This window comes from Meriones unguiculatus, chromosome 15 (genome assembly GCF_030254825.1).
Source record: "Meriones unguiculatus strain TT.TT164.6M chromosome 15, Bangor_MerUng_6.1, whole genome shotgun sequence".
In the NCBI taxonomy this organism is placed as follows: domain Eukaryota; kingdom Metazoa; phylum Chordata; class Mammalia; order Rodentia; family Muridae; genus Meriones; species Meriones unguiculatus.
The window spans coordinates 34,497,475-34,515,529 of NC_083362.1; the positions used below are offsets into that span (position 1 = coordinate 34,497,475).

Genomic DNA, 18,055 nt, shown 5'->3' on the forward strand with positions numbered 1-18,055 from the left:
AATTTGGTACTTCCAAAGAATGTTGGGAATCAGTCTACCTGAATCAATCAATCAACCAAGACCTAGCTATGTCCATATACCCAAAGGATGTTCTATCCTGCCACAAGGACACTTACTCAACTATGTTCACTGTAGTTTTATTTATAATTGCCAGAGACTGGAAACAACCTAAATGTCCCTCAACTGAAGAATAGATAAAAATAATGTGGAGTATTACTCAGCTGTTTAAATGACATCTTGAAATTAGCAAGCGAACGGATAGAACTAGAAAAATAATAGTCCTGCGTGGGGGAACCCATACCTAGAAAGGCAGATATGATATGTACTCACTTATAGTTAGATATTATCCATTAAATAAATAATAACCAAGTTACAATCCATAGACCCAAAGAGGTTAGGCCAAGAGGAGGGGCTTAGGGGTGAGCACAGGGATCTTCCTAGAGGGGGAAATAGATTAGATTTTATGGTGGCAGGTAGGGACAGGAGCAGGGATCAGGCGGCATGGGGAGCAGCATGGAGTGGAGGGAGAGACTGGGAGGAGAGAAGCTGGAATTGGGGGATATTTGGAGGGTGCTGTGGAAACCTTCTGCCGAGAAAAGAAACTTGCTGGAATCTGTGAAGGTAATCATAACATAGACTCCTAGTGCTGGGCTACACATAGCCTCACCTAGCCATCTCTTGTAGCCAGGCTAGAATGGGTTGCTTTTAATTGAGTTGTTGCCAAGGGGGAGAGGGGGACGTCCCATGAAATCCCCATATAAACCAGGCTGTTGCAGGGTTGCTCTCCACAAACTGACGGTAGAACCCCATGCTGAAGACAACACCCACACTGCTCATTGAACTTGGAAATGTCAAACTGGTACCTACATGGAGCCCTCCTTACCCCTACAGTCTAGTCTTTTTAGTCAGGGAAGGTACTCTGCAAGCCACTGAAAGAGAAAGGTTTACACCAACACAGCCACAAAACCTACAATCTCCTGCATTCAAAATATACTAAGAAAATGATGGCATAGAACTTGTAGCAGTAGCCAACCAATGGCTGATTTGACTTATGGTGCACTCAATAAGAAGGAACCCATATATGACACTGCTTGGGTAACCAAGGACCAAGACGAGATAGCCCAGAGACCTAGGGTAAAACCAACCACTGTGATATATATATATATATATATATATATATATATATATATATATATATATAATAGATCAGTGCCTTATCCAGTTATCATCAGAAAGGCTTGTACCAGCAGTGGAGTGGAGCAGATGCAGAGACCCACATCAGGTCTTATGTGGAGAGAAAGTCTAAGTTGGAGATCTCCATCAAATCTCTCCCCTCAGAGCTCAGGAGATCCCTTGGAGGAGGAGGCCAAAGGTTTTAAGAGGTAGAGGCATAGAGGACACCAGGGGAACAAGGTCTTCTACATTAACTAAGCAAGGCATGTATGAGCTCAGAGACTGAAGCAGCAAGCACGGGGGCCTACATGGGTCCACACCCGTCCTCTGCATACGTATTATAGTTATTAGCCTGGTATTTTTATGGGACCCTTCACTGTGAGAATGGTGGATCTCTGACTCTTATGCCTGCTTTTGGGACTCTCTTCCTCCTATTGGGTTGCTATGCTCAATTCCAATGATAGTTTTTACTTTCTTATTATTTTTTATTTTGTCGTGTTTGGTTATTATCTCTTTGAAGATGGTTCTTTTCTAATGAGAGAAGGAAAGAGAATGGATCTTGAGTAGAAGGGAGGTGTGGAAGAACTGGGAAGATTAGAAGGAGGGAAAACTATAAATATGATATAGTGATGAGAAAATGATCTATTTTCAATAAAAGAAACTATACATATAAACACAAAATAGTGTAGCAGTGCCAAATAAGAGAGCCAAAATAATAGATTAATTTTCTTACCCCCTAAGATATATTCCATTAATAATGTAATTATATTTCGGTTTTCAAAATGTTCTTTAAGAGATGTATATAAAATGTCAAATAAAATAAATTCTAACTTTCATTATAGTAAAACTTTCATATATAGTAAAGACATGTTTAACTGACTTTATAATTTCAAATAATACTTCATTTTTTTCATTACTTTACGAGTATAGAGATTGGGTTTTAATGCTGTATTATGCTAGTATATAGACTATTTATGTTTCACATCCTTGGAAACTTTTCATTGGGTTAAATTATTACATTCAAATATCAACGATAGATCATTCTATCTATGTAGGTCTAGCAAAGAAGAAATCCACAACAAAAACTGGAAGAAATTTTCAAACAAGGCTGTTCAAGCATTTACATTAAAATGAATAAGAAACAGGATATAGCCAAGGATAAGTGAGCATCGGGTCATGCACTCTCCGTACTCTCTGTATTAGAAGTATGTCCGAACACAGTTAAGAAGTCCACAAGTAGCCAGGTAGTGGTGGTGGTCACACCTTTAATCCCAGCCCTCAGGGAGAAGAGGCAGGTAGACCTCTGAGTTTGAGGCCAGCCTGCTCTACAAAGTGAGTTCCAGGACGGCCAGGGCTACAAAGAGAAACCCTTTCTTAAAATAAAAAAAAAAAAAATAAAAATAAAAAAAAAAAAGTTGACAAGTAAGAAAATCCAGGAGAGTTAATAGGAGAGCATGCAAAGTCTTTTGAGAAGCAAGCTTGACTTTTAGAAGAAAAGCAGAGCTGGTGGTTATCAAAAAGTTGAAGCTATAAACTGAGTGAGTCTAACCCAATACACAAGAATTTTGCAATGTGCAATGTATTTTCAGCAATCCTGTCACAAGCCTTGTTATGCATGAAACACAAATGGAAAACCTTTTCAAAGGTTATGGGAAGAGGGCCTGAGCGCACAGCCTCCAGTTTGCTAGAGAAGGCACATTTCATGATTGAGGTGCACAGAGAGTGTGGGTTGGGTGAGAACTCAAGGTTCTCATAGCACAGTTTAAGTCTTTCTCATCTGATCATCCTCTTGGAACTCCCCTTTCTTAGCCTTTCTCCCCCTCACGTGCATGTGTGTGTGTGTGTGTGTGTGTATAAAATATCAACCCTCTGTCTTTCCTTTCTTCATTTATTCCATTCTTTTTTTTCTAAACAGGAAGTTTAACATTACTGGCTGTTTTAAAGCAAACACTGGCTGTATTTTTATAAAAGGCAAAGTTACACAATTCTTGTCAGAGGTCACAGAAATTGCAGTTCCCAGATGGTGAAAAAGCCTTGGAAGACACTGTTTTTGTGAAAAACAGACTATGGGGAAGTCAGCCTAGCATGGCCCTGCCACCAGGGCAGGGTGGCTTTTCTCAGGTGGCCTTCTGTAGGTGCAGAGCAACTGAAGGTTTTGTTAAGCCTTCAAAAAATAAACCTCAAAATTACTTAATTAGGCTAAGTCAAAAGGATAGTACGTTTGGAAAGAACAGTAGTACACATTCTTTGAGAGAGAGCTGGAATAATTTTTGGTTTGCATGGAAACAAAACACATTTCTTAAAGACATAGAAGTACTTGGCACAAGTTAGATGTCATGTGCACACTGTGAGACTTCTAGTTACAAAAGAAAAAATAATTAAGCAGCTTATGTTCATAGGAATGCAGGAAAGACCAGGCTGAAAAATTATGCTACCCAAAATGGAATAAAACAAATGGCATCAGCTGAGATTTCAGACACTTCAAGGCACTCCTGTAGGCATTAATTACGTTCCTCTCTGTGGTGTGCAAAGGCATAAAGTAAGAAGACTTTGAACATTCTGCCCCAGCACCAACCATACCATGCATGCTCACATCTGCCCTAAATTAGAGTAACTTGCACAATGCAAATAAATAGGACAAGAGCCTTGGAGGCCCGCCCGACCTCACATCTGATCCATTTGAACCAAGTTCAGAGGACTTTCCATATGCTGAAAATGAGTTGTAGAAGTCCTGGGAGGGGGAGAGAAATTCTACTTTAAAAGTTTCCTTCTTTTTCATCTCTTAAAAAGACTTATGGAGGGAAGGAGCTAAGAAGGAAAACTGAGTCTGAGCTGTTGCCAGACAGAAATCAGACACCCAGTGAACTGTGAATTCAGGAGGGAAGGAGCTAAGAAAGAAAACAGGGGAGTCAGAGTAGGTTGCCAGACAGATCGGACACCCAGTGAAATGTGGATTCAGGGACAGAGCCATTAAACTAAAAAGGGTTACAAAATATTGCCCAGCACAAACTTATCCTAACAGCACGTGGATGTTGTATGTGTAGGTAAACATTTGTATGTGTTGTTAGAAGTTTAGAAACACAGCCTTATAATGTTTTCTCACTAAATCTGGTGAAGCTGGGGGAGATTGGCAGAAATATCCTCTGCCCGAGAGCAGATCCTCTCCGATCTCCTTTTAAACTTCAGACAGACCGGAACAGATGTGCACTTATGCTCTAAATGCATGGAAAGTCTAGCAAAAGCAGCTATGAACGTAGCTCAAGCTCTTAGCTTTTGTTAAGAGATATATATCTGTCAGTGCCATCTTTCTTGGTTTGCCTGATAGAACAGTGCCCAACTAGGTAGGTGTTGAGCTGTGGCAACATTGCACACTCAATAGCAGGTAAACAGTAAATTCTGAGAGCATATTAAAATAAAATGATCTCAAAGTGAATTAATCTCTGCCTATTAATTTTCTTACTGACTGGTGTGCATTTGGCCTTTTAAATACCGTGTCAAGCTATTACAAAAAAAAATTGAAGTTTGGCTAGCCTTGGTGGTTCATCCCTGCAATCACAGCATTTGTGAGGCTAAAGCAGTATATTGTCAACAATTTTAGCCCAGCCTGGAGCTACATAATGATTTCTGGGCTAGCATGAAATATAGAAAAAAGGGCCTGCCTCAAAAATAAAGGCCAAGCAAATCAACAAAAACCAAAAGAAAGATAAAAAATAGTTAATGAAAAGAGTCTGAATTATGGGGGCAAACAGAGATGGTTACCAAGCAAAACTGTTTCTATGAAATGCTTTGTAATGGACAGTACCTGTTTGCTAGGGACACAAACTCCAATGTTCATTTGCCACAATAATGGAACCATAATTTTATACATTTCTATGCCTTTTGTAGTTTGCAAGACACATCAAAAAATCTGAAGGTCAGAAGATTCCTAAAGTTGAATTGCAAATATCAATTTATGGAGTAAAAATTCTTGAACCCAAAACAAAGGTAAGGTTTGATTTTGAGAGTCATGTTCCCCTACTCTTCAACCAGTAACAGTTACATCTAAGTTCATGGATATTTAAAGTGGATTACTATTTTTAAATGTTTTGTTCTTGATGATTTACTTAAATATGTGTAGGAATGTAGGGGAAGGGAGTAACTTTTGGAGTCTTGGAGAGGTCTGTTCTGCAGCATTTGTCCACATTTGTCCAGCATTTGTCCGTATTTGCTGAGTATGAAAAGACAGAAGCTGTGCGAAGGATGTTAAAATGTAGATACAGTTGATGTGGATGCATTTCTAGGACTGCTATAACGAAGAAGCAAAAGGCTGGGCACCTTAAACAATAGCAGTTTATTTCCATGGAAGTTGTTGGCCTTGAATCCCAATATCCATACTCATTCATGCTCAGTTTCCTCCATTGCCTCTTCCTGTGTCACAGCTGCTTGGCTGCTCTATCTGAACATGTACACACAGTTAAGATTCTTTGTACGTCTGGGTTTTTGTTTGTCTGGTTTGGTTTGGTTTGAATAAGGACATGAGATTGAATTAAGATCACATAATGCCTTTATCTGAACTGAGTTAGCTGTATACATGCCTTATCTCCAATTAAAAACAAACCGTAAGGCATATTTATATTAGCATATATTAATTATGCACAGTAATGGAGTTCATTATAACATTGTCATATATGTGAACAGTGTATTCTGGTCATAGTTACTATAGTTATCTTTCCTTGTTTCCTTCCTTCTCCCAGTGGTCCTCTTCATTTGTCCAATTAGGCCTCCATCTACTCCCAGCTTACTTTTTTCCGAGTGAGTGTTGTTAGTATTGCTTAAAGAAACACAGTGAAGGGATATTCACTTTACCATTTGTTGTCCACCTGAAGAAACGTTCTCTCCCTACATCGACTCAACAGAGGTTCTCTTGAAAAGTGGGCCTTTGTGTGCCTCTTCCCACTGCTCTCAAGATTTGGGTTAAGACCAGTCTTGTGCAACACTTGTATAGGTAGTCAGAGCTGCTTTCAGTTCAGGCTGCAATCGCATGTCATTCCCAGAAGCCTAGGTATTCCGCAGCTCTCCACCCCTCCCATGGTTCTTACATCCTTTCTGGTCCATCTTCTGTTAAGCTTCCTGGGTCCCGGTGGGAGCATTATTTGGATATGGTATGTTGCGTTGGCTTCCCGTGATTTGTTAAAACCCAGCTGTATGGAATTGGCTGGAGCGGCACTGTTTTTTCATTTGTATAGGGAGGCTCTTCACATACTATTAGTTTGCAGTTAGTTATGTAGGAAATGAAATAAGTGCACAGTTTCAAACTCATGAGCTCCTCGCTATTTCATGAAACATTTCTGATACACTCAGTTTACCATACTGGGTACGAGCTCTTTAGACAAAAGAGTGGGCAATTCTTGGCATACCTACTTTGCAATTACTTGGCACAATTGCAAAAATGAGGTCTAAGGCCCCACCTTGTCTACAGAATCCTACACTTACTTTTCAAATTTATTTTATTTTATGTGAATGGGTGTTTCGTCTGCATGCGTGTCTCTGGCACCACCTGCATCATGGTGGATAGAGGCCAGAAGAGGGCATTGGAGTCCCTGAAACTGAAGTTACAGGTGGTTATGAGCCGCCATGTCAGTGCTCAGAGTCGGACCTGCTTCCTCAGTGTCTTAACTGCTTTGTCTTCTCTCCAGCCCTGGAATCCTAATCTCTGAATGTATTTGTAAATAGTTGATGGAACTTAGCATGGATACACATGTGGTTCCTGTTCCTAGATTCAATGTTATAGAACAACGATATCCTTCTAATTCAAGACATAAATTTAAGACTTATTAATACACCTTGTAGTGATTTCCTATATCACACCCCCAATTAATCAACAAGGAATTGCAAGGAACTGAAGGCTTTAATTACAGCTATTCCAATTCAACTTCTGCTGAGGGGCTAGAGGCCAAGAGAGTAATAGAGAGTGAAAGGGTGATCCCAGTGCACCGTGAAGTATATGTAGTTGCTATATATACAAGGTAATTAAAAGTCAGGCTTATGTCCCAAATAGTGGCTCGGCTGAGAAAAAATTCATTAGACAAATGACAGGTGCAAAAAGGGCAAGAAAGTAATTGGCACAGAGGGGCACTAGAGCATACACCTAACCCGTATCCTGTAAACTTCTTAGTTCCTATCAGTGAATACTTGGAATGATCTAAATACTTCATTGTTACTTACTTAAAATATTTAGAAAATACAAATATTACTTAATAGATCATATACCTATAATTTCGTTAGACTTTTCAGTTGAGTAATAATCTCATATCCTTAGAAAAGTATAAAATGTAAAGACTTAAGACACCCCCTGCCAATCACCACTAATGTGTGTGAGGGATCTGTCTATGTGTAAGACTGAGGAAGCATGCGTGTGGACCAGTGTCATCAAATCAGTGAGAGACCCGTGGGTGTACAGTGCAACTTTTTATTTAACCTGTTACGTGCTGCGTGATTTTAATCTGCCTTTTACAAAAGGGCATTTCTATAGATGAATGATGGTGAAGAGTTCTCTAAAGGATTCCAAGAAGTAATTCGGTCATATCTTTTCTTCCTCGTTCTTGTTTTTTTGACCACTTGGTGAACCCTTCCTTATTAAGCCAGTAAGCAGTATCTCCCAGCTTGTCTAAGCTGCTTCACTAGCTTTTGATTTTTTTACCCAGGATTTCAGAGACTTTTTTCTCTTGATTTGTAAATATGAGAATAGAATTACTATATATATATATATATATATATATAGTAATTCTACTATATAATATATATATATTTATATATATTTATATATTTATATATATATTATATATATATTTATATATATATTATATATATTTATATATATATATATTTTATTATATATATATATATATATATTTTTTTTTTTTTACCCAGGATTTCAGAGACTTTTTTCTCTTGATTTGTAAATATGAGAATAGAATATATATAGTAATTCTACTATATAATATATATATATATTTATATATATTTATATATTTATATATATATTATATATATATTTATATATATATTATATATATATTTTATTATATATATATATAGATAGATAGATAGATAGATAGATAGATAGATAGATAGATAATAAAATAAAGGAAAGAGAAAGAAAGGAAAGAAGAAGGGCCTAGTGGATAATAATTGCTCAGGAAAAACAAAAATTTCAAAGAGACTTTAAAATCAGTTTTTGTATAGAACAGGCCTGTGATTCATTGAAAATAAAGGCAAGATGGTCAAGAGACGGGCTGTGTATTACCTGCTGTTATTTTTGTTATTGGATAACCCTGTGTTCAAATCTCTGCCACTGTCTCTCATTGTCAGCCTGTCATTCTATTTCCTAAGCGGTTACTTAGGAAACTATGCTTTTCACAAGTGAACTCCACTAGTAAATTGTTAGCGCAACAGACTTTGTCGGAACATTAGTGAATTAACTTTTGATTGCTATAGACAGTCTTACTCAGACCAGTGATACCAGTGTCCTTCATTGTCCCAGACCTTCAACTTCCTATATTTAACAGCTATTCTTACAAAGGCCTATTGTATGATCTCCTCAAAAGTAAGTTTTATAAGCTCATTAGAAAGAAACATATTTATCATATCCCTGTCCAATCTGACAAACAACTTTCCTATTTTGAAAATCACTGACATCTTTTAAAGGTTTATTTATTTACGCATATGACTGCTGTATTTGCATATATGCCTGTAAGACAGATGAGGGCATCAGACAGAAGAGGGCATTAGATCCCATTATATGTTGTTGTGAAATGGTTTCTGGGAATTGAACTCAGGACCTGTGGAAGAGCAGCCCCACTCTTAACTGCTGAACCATCTCTCCAAACCCTCTGATATTATCTTGTAATCCAATTTCACTACATCTGACAGTAGAACAACTGATATTTACTCCAGTGCTTTGTAGGAACATGTCAACACTGACTGTGTGCACTACTGAGAGACTCGAATAAGGGCACACACAGGAAGTGTTATCTTTTCTTTCCACTGAAAAAGTAAAAGCCACTAAAATACGGAGTTACAAGCTCTGTTAAATAACAGTCCTTGTCCCCAGTACACTGTCAGAATGTTGATGTCTGGATTCTTCTTGTTCCTCTGAGTATCTCAGAGTACTCAGGTCTCAGAAGAAGTCGCTCATGTGGTCTGTGTGAGAGAAAAAGGAGAGGAGAGAGGGAATATATTTCACAGGAAACACTGACTGACACATGAATTTAGAAACCACTCTACCAAGAAAGATAAATGAATCTAATAATAAAAACACTTTATTTAAATTGGAATTCATGAAAAAAGCCAAATAACATGAAGCCCTTAAATTTACTTATACATGTATAAGGTAGGATTTTAAATACATTATTAATCTAGAATGGCCTTTCATTACACAAACTGTTTCTTTCCTGGTTGAGTGGTAAAATAAATGCAATCTCTGTAGCAATTAGCCCCTATGCTTTTCTCATTGTTGCTTCTCTTAGTTGTTCTCCAAATGGAGATTCTGGAAACAAGGGTTACAGAAGGAAGCGTGTTTTTATTTTAGCTGTAATGAAAAGGTATTGATAATAAATATGTATTTCTTCACTGTATGTTTCATTTCCTAATCTCTTTATCACATCTTACCAAATTAATTCTATGTTTAACAGCCATGAATTTTATCACAACGTGGACTGTCTAACTCTATAAAGAAAAGAAAAAATAACACACAAGAGGCTCTGAGTTCAATCCCCAGTACCCAAAACAAAGTCAAAGCCAAAGAAACAAAAAAGGTATCACAATGGAATGTCATACCTTTCCTAAGAAAATGACTTTGCTAACTGCCTTAATTTATTTTTTTATTGTTGTGGTAAAATACTACAACAAAAGCAGTATATGGAAGAGTTTTACCTCACAGTACCTGTTACAGTCTGTGGTGCTGGGGCTGGCAAAGCATCATGAAGGGTCTTGGCACATCCAGTGACATCATAGTCTCAGACAGAAGACAATGATAAAGGCATGTTACTGCTCAACTTTCTTCTCTACTTTGTTCATGGATAAATGTCCTGCCCAAGGAATGCCCACACACACAACTAACATAAGTCATCACACATCAATTAATGTAATCAATATAATCACATACTGATGTACCCATAGGCACGTTTCCTGGGGTGTACCAACATAAACAGATGTTAAGATAATTCCAAACTGATTGCCACCAAACACCTTCTGTCACCAAAAACCTACTGGTTGTTGGGCAAATGAAAGGCGCATATTCTACCACTAGCTATAGAAATTATGTTTTGCATGTTTTTTTTTTACAATTTGTCCTATAAGTACAAAGAAATAATAAATCATTTTCTGAATTGTATAGTGATAGTTTCTCCTTATGTATCACAAACATGATTTTATAGTTATTGACATATACTAGCTGTCAGTGTTCAGAAACTGCAGCGTGGCTCAGGGCTGTTATTTGATTGACTATTTGTATTAAAAAATAGGTATCGATGTTAAAAATGATTGTACTATCAGGGGAAAATAGAGGAAAGACCTGAGACATACACTGTCATTATTTATCTAAACATTAAGGTCAAAAAAGAGAAGATGCTTTCATTAATAGCCTATTGACAAAAACAAGACTATTAAAGTAGCAGGGAGACTTTTCAAAGAAGAGAAAATGAGTTAGTAGAACTTAAGATGGGGAATGGGCTAGAAATGATTAAAATAGATTGCATGCATATATGGAATGTCACAATTGAGCCAATTATTCTTTACAGTTAAGAGTTTATTGGTTTAAAGAGCCTACATAGTAGTCTCTCTAGCAATATCCCTCTCCCCTGTAGAAGTAGATAGATAGGAATGTTAAAATAGACTAGTCATGCAGTATCCCTCTCATTTAATAGTTAAGCTCATCAAACAAGTGTCATTGCTTGTCATTAAGCCAACCTCTGGGGATATTGCATTGGTATAGACTAATGTCTTAGCATTTATGATCTATGACATCTAAGTTATAGACTAATGTCTTAGCATTTATGATCTATGACATCGAAGTTCTTATTTTCAATCTGATGAACACAATAGAAATAAGAATGATAGAATAAATTAAAGCAAGCATGCATGCAAAGTGCGAAAAGACTCTTGGCATCCTTGTTTCTTATTTTGATGATAGTCTCTTGAATGAATGAATGTTTTGATTCATAAACCATATTGTAAGTATATTTATAGCAGACACTATCATGTTTAAAATTGGTAAGACAGTCACCTAGTCAGCTTTAGATGAAACTATAATCACTTCTATCTCTAACCTTTCACAACACCCACTAAATACTGTGCATGACCAGAGTTTCTTACTAATATTCTGTGTTGTAATGTGCTTTGAAATAAATGACTTGTATTGATTGTATTTTTTTCATCAGTCATAATTAAGTAAAACATAAGATTTTTCCAACTGCAATGTGTTTCACAAAACTATGAAGATAAATATGTAATAGTGATGATGATTCTAAGTTTCATAATTCAGTGGTGTGGGGTGTGTGTGTACATGCATGAACACACACACGTGTGTGTTTGCACCCATGCTGCAGCTGTACCTTTCTGGTTTAGTATTTATCTTTGTACCTATTGGAAGCACTCATTCAATCATCTGCAGGCTGTTGTGTTGTTAACCCTATACTACCAAAATTCCAGGATGACCTGCCTGGATAGAAAGCTCAAGAGTGAATGCATAAACAAAAGACCTGATATTTAATGGGGAAACTATAGCTGGTTGTTATTGGGGCTTGTGGAACTTGTGAAGAAGTGATTCTCTTCTAGACTGCTTACAAGGTTTGTTACTGCCAGTGTCACAAAATGCAAAGAGTTTGGAAGAATTTGGTCTTTTCCTATAAGCTTGTGGAGATGTGATCTTTTGCATCTCAATATTCTCTTACGTAAATGTTCACAGTTTAAAGAATATGTGGGTTTTGTATGTTAAGAGTCGTTGTAGCTTAGAAACTCTGTTCCTTTTGTATTCAGCATGTTGTAGTGTGTGTGTTATTTCGGTGAGCATTAATTCAACCTTGAGTCAGGACTTTCACATCCACTGATGTATTTGTTTAAATTTGTTTAAATGAAATCATAAGAGCATTGACAGATGCATACTACACTTTAAAAACTGTAAGATGTATTATTAACATGGCTGACACTTTAGAATGTGGAAGAAAATATAATCAATTATATGTATTTCCATTCGTGTTCACAGGAAATCCAACATAACTGCCAACTTCATAGAATATCATTTTGCGCAGATGATAAAACTGACAAGAGGATATTCACTTTCATATGCAAAGATTCTGAGTCAAATAAACATTTGTGTTATGTGTTTGACAGCGAAAAGTGTGTAAGTATGCCAGATGTTTTAGGGAGGTTTGTTCTCTTTTACAAGCCAGAGATTGTCTTGTTTCCGGCATTAACAAAATATTTGGAAATGAAAAAGTCCTGCAAACACTTAGCTTCACTAATAGATTCATCCTGTCATGAGACCAGACTTCAGGACTTCATCCTAACTAAATGCTTATGTTCGTTAGCAATGCTTGCATGCAAATTTCTTTTATTAGAGCATCATGGATACTTTTATCTGTTTGCTCCCATCTCAAAATAATTAATGAGTAATATCTGCACAATGTAAAGAAGAACAGTGAGCAAAATGACTTTTTCCTGGAATTTAGTGAAAACATATTTTAAGCTAAGGAATAAATGCTCTATAGTTTCTTAAAATTTTTCCAATTCTTAGAAAATTGTTTTTAATGTTTATTATTCAGGACATTTAGCACAACATAAATAGTAATGTTGAACCCCCTTCCTCGTGTGTGTGTGTTTGTGTGTGTGTGTGTCAGTATGTGTGTGTGTGTCTACTGTGAATGAAATTTTAAAGTTGGTAGCAAATAAGGACATTTAGGAAATTCTGAGTCGTGTAACAATTCCTTAATCATCTTGTATTTTAAGGACAACCCTGTGTCCTGCTTACAAGTGTAAGCTAATTTTATTCATAGCCAAGTCTGAGTTCTGTTATAAAACCTAAGACATGAATTTTGAGCACATATTTCAGCCATTGATGGTGTCAGTGGAAAAATATCCAACCTCAATAACACTGTTGGATTAAGATGAAAATAGAATTCAACTAATTTAGATTCTATTTTTCCTTGTTCTCCAAAATAGAAAATTACTGAATATCCTGATTAGATATTTTATTTCTCTGTCTTTACTACATGGTCATTTTCAGAATCAATACCTGTTTATTTCATTTCTATTTCTTATATCAGGTGGATAGCAGATGCCCAGTAATTTTTTTCTTGAAGGAAAATACAATGTTGAAACATACCCAAAGTAGCTTATGTAATTTTTTTCTTATGTCATTTAATTTTTAGAGCATTTAAAAAGCAAGTTCATGAGGTGGCTATATGGTATCAAAAGATGTATTGGGTATTTTGTAAGCAATACAAAACATCTCATCAAAAATATGCTTACTCAATGCAATTTGGAATTCTGTAGACAAGAAGGAACTTTATATGGAGACCACACTAGTTTTGAAATTTATCTCATTGCACAAATGTATTATAGTTATATTTTCTATGCTTTCTCAACATGTTGTTTCTTATGATTTTGTTTGGATGATTTACAATATTTCTGTTTTAAGATACAGCACTCTTTTACATATTTTTACCAAAGAAATAATCAGTTTTCTTCTATTCATTGCCTTGAACATGAAAAACAACTTCCCTGAAATCCTCTGAAATGGTTCATAATTAGAATTCATAATAAATATAACCATGTTTATAGTTTTTTGCTACTTTCTAATCTTTCTTTGATAGTCATCTAAGTCTGTCTTATGATCAGATAGGCAAAAATGTGCCTATATTACATTTTTAAAAGTATAGGTCTTTTTTTTTTTTTAACTTGAAGGCCAATTTTATTAGAGTTTAATTGTTGAACATATGCTGAAGGCAAGCTATCAATATCAACAGCTGCCTACCTGGTGGAGAATGTCAAGAATAAAGGAATAAAACCTGGAGTTTGAGTTACTGACAAGGAGGCACGTCATGTAGAGGAGAGGTCATTAGAAGCCCACACCATTGGAGTAAGGACGCTTAGAAAAAAAAAATTAAAAATTTTTAATTATTATAATTTATTTACTTTGTATCATAGCTGTACCCCCTCCCTGGTCCTTTTCCAGTCCTGCCTTCCCACCCTCTTCACCTCCCATTCCCTTCCCCTAGTCACTGAGAGGGGAGGTCCTCCTCCCCTTCCATCTGACCCTAGGCTATCAGGTCTCATCAGGAAGGTGTGCACTGTCTTCCTGGTAAGGCTGCCTCCCCTCGCACTCCTCAGAGGGAGGTGACCAAAGAGCCAGCCACTGAGCTCATGTCAGAGACAGTCCCTGTTCTACTTACTAGGGAACCCACTTGGAGACTGAGCTGCCATGGGCGACTTCTGAACAAGAGTTCAAGGTTATAGCCATGCATGGTCCTTGGTTGAAGTATCAGTTTCATAAACGACCCCTGTGCCCAGATGTTTTGGTTCTGTTGCTCTCCTCGTGGCACTCCAATCCTCTCCAGGTCTTTCTACCTCCCCTTCTTTCATAAGACTCCCCACACTCTCCCGAAAGTTTGGCTGTGAGTCTCAGTATCTGCTTTAATACCTTGCTGGGTAGATTCTTTCAGAGGTCCTCTGTGGTAGGCTCCTGTCCTGTTCCCTGTTTTCTTCCTCTTCCAATATCCATCCTCTTTGCCTTTCTGAATGAAGATTGAGCACCTTACCTAGGGATCTCCTTCTTGCTTAGCTTCTTTAGCTGTACAGATTTTAGTATGTTTATCCTATATTATAGATCTAGTATCCACTTACAAGTGATTATATACCATGTGTGTCTTTCTGCTTCTAGGATACCTCACTCAGGATGGTCTTTTCTAGTTCTCACCATTTACCTACAAATTTCATCATTTTATTGTTTTTAGTTGCTGAGTGGTATTCCATTGTGTAAATGCATCAAAATTTCTGTATCCCTCAATTGAGGGACATCTGGGTTGTTTCCAGATTCAGGCCATTATGAATAAAGCTGCTATGAACATGGTTGAGCAAGTGTCCTTGTTATATGGTTGAGCATATTTTAGATATATGCCTAAGAGTGATATGGCTGGATCTTGAGTTAGCACTATTCCTAATTGTCTGTGAAAGCACCAGATTGATTTCCAAAGTGGTTGTACAAGTTACATTCCCACCAGCAATGGAGAAGGGGTTCCCTTTCTCCACATTCTCTCCAGCATGTATTATCACTTGAGTTTTTGATCTTAGCCATTCTGATAGGTGTAGGATGAAACCTCAGGGTCATTTTGATTTGCATTTCCCTGATGACTAAAGACGCTGAGGATTTCTTTAAGCATTTCTCAGCCATTCACAATTCCTCTATTGAGAATTCTCTGTTTAGCTCTGTACCCCATTTTTTAATTGGATTACTTGATTTGTTGCTTCTTTAACTCCTTGAGTTCTTTATATATTCTGGATATTAGCCTTCTGTCAGATACAAGGTTAGTGAAGATCCTTTCCCAGTCTGTAAACTGTCACTTTGTTCTGAAAAAAAAAAAAGAAATATTAATGCTTTTTGAGTAATTAAAAAAAAATGGGCTGACTTACAAAGCAGCATGCTGTAATCCAGCAAGCTACTGCACAAGAGGCCTGAAATTCTGGGAAAGGAAGATATACCTCATTAAAGAAATAATTATTCTGCCTAGTTCTTCAGCATAATTTAAGGTGAACTCATATTTCTAGGGGTGGTCACCTGTTTTCCCCCAAAACACCTCTTTCTTTCAGGCTTGGAAATATTTAATAGCAGGCAAAGTAGAAGTCAAAATGTAAAGCATTATTTGAGAAAAAGCCAAGTTTTAGACATTGAAACAAGTTTGAAAAAAACCTGATTCTTATGCATGTAAAATAAACGTCACAATACTAAATGAAGTACTTTGAGAAATGTAAAGACAGATTACAAGGAAATATTTCTGGTGGTTATATAGGCTATCTTTCTAAGCACTTCTTACATGAATGTGAATTTTGTGCATTCTGTAAAACTATCAAAAATGAGTTAAAAAAAAAAAACCTCATGACTCATATACATTTAACATAATGTGTTACACCTGATAAATAGAATCCCAAAGCCAATGTTCACAAATATTTAACTTATTTAAATAAAGTCACTTCATACTGTATAACTGCAAGATGCCTGAAAGAAAAAGCCACCGTAGAAATGAACTAAGAGCAGCTGATGAATATGAGTTCGTTCATTCTCTTCTGTAGAATAATGTGAAGGTTGCTATTGTGCAGCAGATCTCTTAAGGAGATGACAAAACATGCTAAGCCTGGGAAAAGATGTTTGCAAACCTCAGAGGAGACAGAGGACTAGTGTCAAGAACTCTTGGTGTTCTACAGTATATAATCCATCAGGTTAGAAAATGGGCAAAAGACAGCCTTTCGTTGACAAGGAGGATCTATAGATAACAAATAAGTACATGAAAGACATTCTGCCGCGGCATTTATTAGGAAAACTCAATTTAAAAATCAAACTAAGACTACCCCACAGCTACCCAAAAGCTTACAACAAAACCTCCAAATGCCGAGGAGAATGTGGAAACTGTGTGACTCATGTGTAGCTGCTGGGAACAGAAAATGCTAGAGCCAGTTAGGATAAACAGTTTGTGAGTCTTTTAAGAAACTTAACATGCAACACTTTTGTGAACAGTTTGGAAATTCACAATACAGAAACCAAACTTAAAATATTTACAGAAAAACAAACCTGATGATATTTCCAAATACTGATATGCATGTATATGTTTACCTGAGTGTAGCTTATTGCTAATAACTTCAAAACTAGAGTCACCTTAAAAAGTGGGTGAAATTAGAACTCTTTCCTATATTCTGACCTCAGAACACTACTTAACAGTGAAAAGAAGTGAGCTATCTATGCGTATAGCAACCTACTTACTCTGCGCGAGGGAAACATTCAGTCCCAGAGCATAGTGTTTGTTCTGTGACTCTACATTGGCAGTGTTCCAAAAAAGACAAAATTATAGAAATAGAAAAAAATTGAAGTTTACTGATGGTCTAAGGAGAAGGTGAGAATGGGCTGGAGGAAGTGTGCTTATACAGTAAGGTGAAGGATTATTGTCACGGAATTTTCTGTGTTTGGGCCATATTATCCATAGCAGAGCTATGATATTTATTGTAGTTTTGAGACATGGCACCGCTGAGAAGAGTGGGAAACCGTGTTAACCGAGCCTGTCTATGCAAATTCTTATAATTTAGGGCAAATCTAAAACAATCACAAAAAAGTGGTTGCCTGTGTGAAGCCAAACTTTCTTCTTATTAAAAAAATATATGTGCCATAGAGATTTGCTGATGACCACACACCTTCAAACCCAAATGAGGACAGAATGGATGCTGTTGCACATACGTTTAGTTCCAGTGCTTGGAAGGCAGAGCAGACAGATCTCTGTAAGTTCACAGCCAGCTTTGTCCACATAGTAAGTTACTGGCCAGCCACGGCGAGGCAGAAAAACTCTGCCTCAAAGCAACAAAGCAAGACCCATCATTTCCAGCTTGGTTCCAATTTAGCTGAAGGCCTAATCTGCAGCTCGCTTTACTGACTAATTAATTAATTAATTCTCTGTTTTAAAAATATTAAAAATGGGTTAGCTGGGTGCACTGGCACACACCTGTAATCCCAGCACTCAGGGAGGCAGAGGCAGGTGTATCTCTGTGAGTTTGAGGCCAACCTGGTCTATAAAGTGTGTCCAGGACAGCCAGAACTACACAGAGAAACCCTGTCTTAAACCTTCACCCCTGAGAAAAAGAAAAA

General features: G+C 37.0%; 1 protein-coding gene across 10 annotated transcripts in view; it reads left to right on the forward strand.

Moving 5' to 3' along the window:
* Gulp1 (GULP PTB domain containing engulfment adaptor 1) overlaps nt 1–18,055 on the forward strand; it is a 265,567-nt gene that overhangs the window by 217,583 nt on the left and 29,929 nt on the right. For all 10 annotated transcript variants that reach the window (XM_060368325.1, XM_060368326.1, XM_060368319.1 and 7 more), the window contains 2 exons: nt 5,059–5,157; nt 12,416–12,553. In XM_060368325.1, coding sequence (XP_060224308.1) covers nt 5,059–5,157; nt 12,416–12,553 — 237 coding nt within the window. The remainder of the gene's footprint in view (nt 1–5,058; nt 5,158–12,415; nt 12,554–18,055) is intronic.